The sequence below is a fragment of the Salvelinus sp. IW2-2015 genome, linkage group LG16 (assembly GCF_002910315.2).
Source record: "Salvelinus sp. IW2-2015 linkage group LG16, ASM291031v2, whole genome shotgun sequence".
Lineage (NCBI taxonomy): Eukaryota > Metazoa > Chordata > Actinopteri > Salmoniformes > Salmonidae > Salvelinus > Salvelinus sp. IW2-2015.
In genome coordinates, this window is record NC_036856.1 from 5,562,546 (window position 1) to 5,565,349 (window position 2,804).

The 2,804-nt window shown below is 45.5% G+C and overlaps 1 protein-coding gene across 1 annotated transcript in view; it reads right to left on the reverse strand.

Moving 5' to 3' along the window:
- Positions 1-549: 549 nt before the first annotated feature.
- Positions 550-2,804, reverse strand: part of LOC139028985 (E3 ubiquitin-protein ligase RNF220-like) — a 36,403-nt gene continuing 34,148 nt past the window's right edge. The window contains exon 3 of the mRNA XM_070447708.1: positions 550-557. Within this exon, the coding sequence (XP_070303809.1) occupies positions 550-557 (8 nt within the window). The remainder of the gene's footprint in view (positions 558-2,804) is intronic.

Consider the following 2,804-nt stretch of genomic DNA (forward strand, 5'->3'; position numbering starts at 1 on the left):
GAACATTAGCCCGGCCCACCCGGCCCATTGGGTTTCACTGATGGTATATGGCCATAAGCAGCCAGCTGGGAAGGGAGTTATACTATATCAACATTTTACCAGGTAAATGAGGTGATTTACTCCTGAAAGCCATTAATCACATGCAGAAAGGTATGGCCATCTCTCTGCATCGTATTTCCCTCTATATCTCAACACAACCAGACTAGAGAACGCCATAATATAGCCATTACAGAGGGAATATACAGTACGGTCAATAGCAAGGACATGAATAAAAACAAAGGCCTCATACAGTAGGCCGACTTATCACCATTAAGGACACCGTCACGGTATCACACCAGCCATTTCACATTTACATAATTTAGCAGATGTTCTTATCCAGAGCAACTTACAGTGGTGCGGGAATACATATTCATACGTGTCCCCCGTGGGAATCGAACTCACAACCCTGGTAATGCAAGTGCCATGCTCTACCAAGTGAGCCACACATATTTTTTAAACCTGAGAGCCTATTAGGGGCCTGCAGCATGTATAGTCACCTATCTGCTTCCCTCAGGAACCTATTACACAACACATCAGCGACACTCATAAGGACAAAATACATGACATGTGGCATGCTGGGAGCAGGTTGGCGTCCCCTCTGACATCAGCTGAGCTACGAGTGCCTAATGAGCACCCAAATAGGGAAAAAATGGTTGCTGAATAAAACATGGCCGCAAATAGCAAAAAAAAACACTCAGTGTCCTTGGGAAAGTGACAGGTCATTCTGTGTTCCTCACGCCTTTTTTGCATCCCTCGCGGAAGCCTAAATGAGTTTTCCCGACACGCATCGAGCGTTGCCGGGCTTTCAGCGCTCCCCGGCCCGGAACATGCAGGCATTAGTAAACAATGAAATCTCGGGGCTGAAATTGAATTTATAACCACATTACCTGGTGAGATAAGCGTCTCTGAATGGCGCCATGATAAGAGGAATGGGATTTGATTTTCAGGTGGTTTATTGTCCCCGTTTTTGTAGACTCTCCCTCCCCATCCTCCCTCCACCATATCCTGTCGACTCTTGTCTGCACCAGGCAACCTCCATGTTAGGGATGGTTTCCCAGCCCTGATTGAAGCTATATCTGTCCTAAAAAGCACTTTAATGACCAAGACTTAATTATGGCGCGTGTGTGTGTGTGTGTGTACCTGCATGCGTGCACGTTCGAGACATCCCAACCACCCTGTACACATGCTTCCTCCCCCTCCTTTCCTACTTCTCTCCCTCCCATAGCCGCGGGAAGTAGGGGTGCTGCAGCACCCCCTAAAAAATCAGAATAAAATAAATATATTATTTTTATTTTTTTGTCTTGTCCTGTATTACTGGACCGATATAGTCATCTGTAGCGCTGGCAAAAATGTAATTCTGCGCCATCATAGGTGAAAAAAATCTCAGAACCTCCACCCCCCAAACATCTTCCTGCGGCTATTCCCCCTCCCATTCCCCCTTCCCCCTCCCAGAAAAATGTGTCAGCATCAGTCGGCCTCACCGCTGAGCCTGGGGGGGGTCTCAGACACATAACAAGGAGGCAGTAAACTAGCCTATGTGGCTAGCTAGCTATCTCCCCATTGAACAGGAGCTGATGGATTCCCCCTCTGTCTGGAAAGCTGTTCCCCCCAGGCTACCAAAGCTGTGTAGCACTCTCATCTGTTCTGCTCTCTGTTCAGCGGTTGTCCCATCCCTCACTAAGGAGGCTGGTGGTTAGGCCAGTGGTTAGGCTACACTGTCTCTGTTTCTGAGGACAAACACATGCATGGTGGCATCATGGTTAGGCTACCTCCTAGGTTACATCCTGAAGCCTTTGACTCTACAATAATATCCATACAGTTGTAGATGTACTGTACAGCTAACTTGCCGTATGTTGTGGCCTGTCAGAGGAAATGGTTTGTTGCAACAACAAAAAAACGGAGAATGTCAGAAGGAAGTTTACAAGTCACTTCATAACACTCCTGTAATATAATCTAATGCCATTTAGTAGACGCTTTAATCCAAACCGATTTATAGACATGCGTGCATTTTTTTTACTTACGGATGGTACCGGGAATCGAAACCACTATCCTAGCGTTGCGAGTTTCATGCTCTCCCAACTCCTATGGTAACATTTTTTGTATCTATAGTAGAAATCCCATTTTCAAATCTCAAAATCAATCAAGATTCAGGAAAGAGTCTTTCTGTTATGGTTTGTTGTTATCAGGAGGAAATCATATGGACGACGGAGCAGTATGACTGCATGTCAGCACAAAATAAATGCAATCTATATCTTATCTTCCAAGGCCTTTCACAGGAGACACCTGTGAGACGAATGTTCTGTAGAAATACTGTGTTGAGTTTTTGTCTAATCCCCTCACAATTAAATTACATGAAATAGGAACCCTCATATGGTTCGTGATGTACAATGTATTTCAATACACTAATGCTCTATTTGAGGGAAATTATATTTGATGACCGACAGAACTGTTGATATTGATAGGTTATAGGATCCTGGAAACACAGGAAGTGCTTAAAGTCATAGGCCTGCTGTATGTATGGGACATCAATTCTATCCCGTATAGCCACACCACCAATACAGAAGCCAACACCACCAATACAGAGAGATCAGACAACCACACACACACACGCACGCTCGCACGCGCACACGCACACACATGCATGCACGCGCACACACACACACACACACACACACACACACACACACACACACACACACACACACACACACACACACACACACACACACACACACACACACACACACACACACACACACACAAAC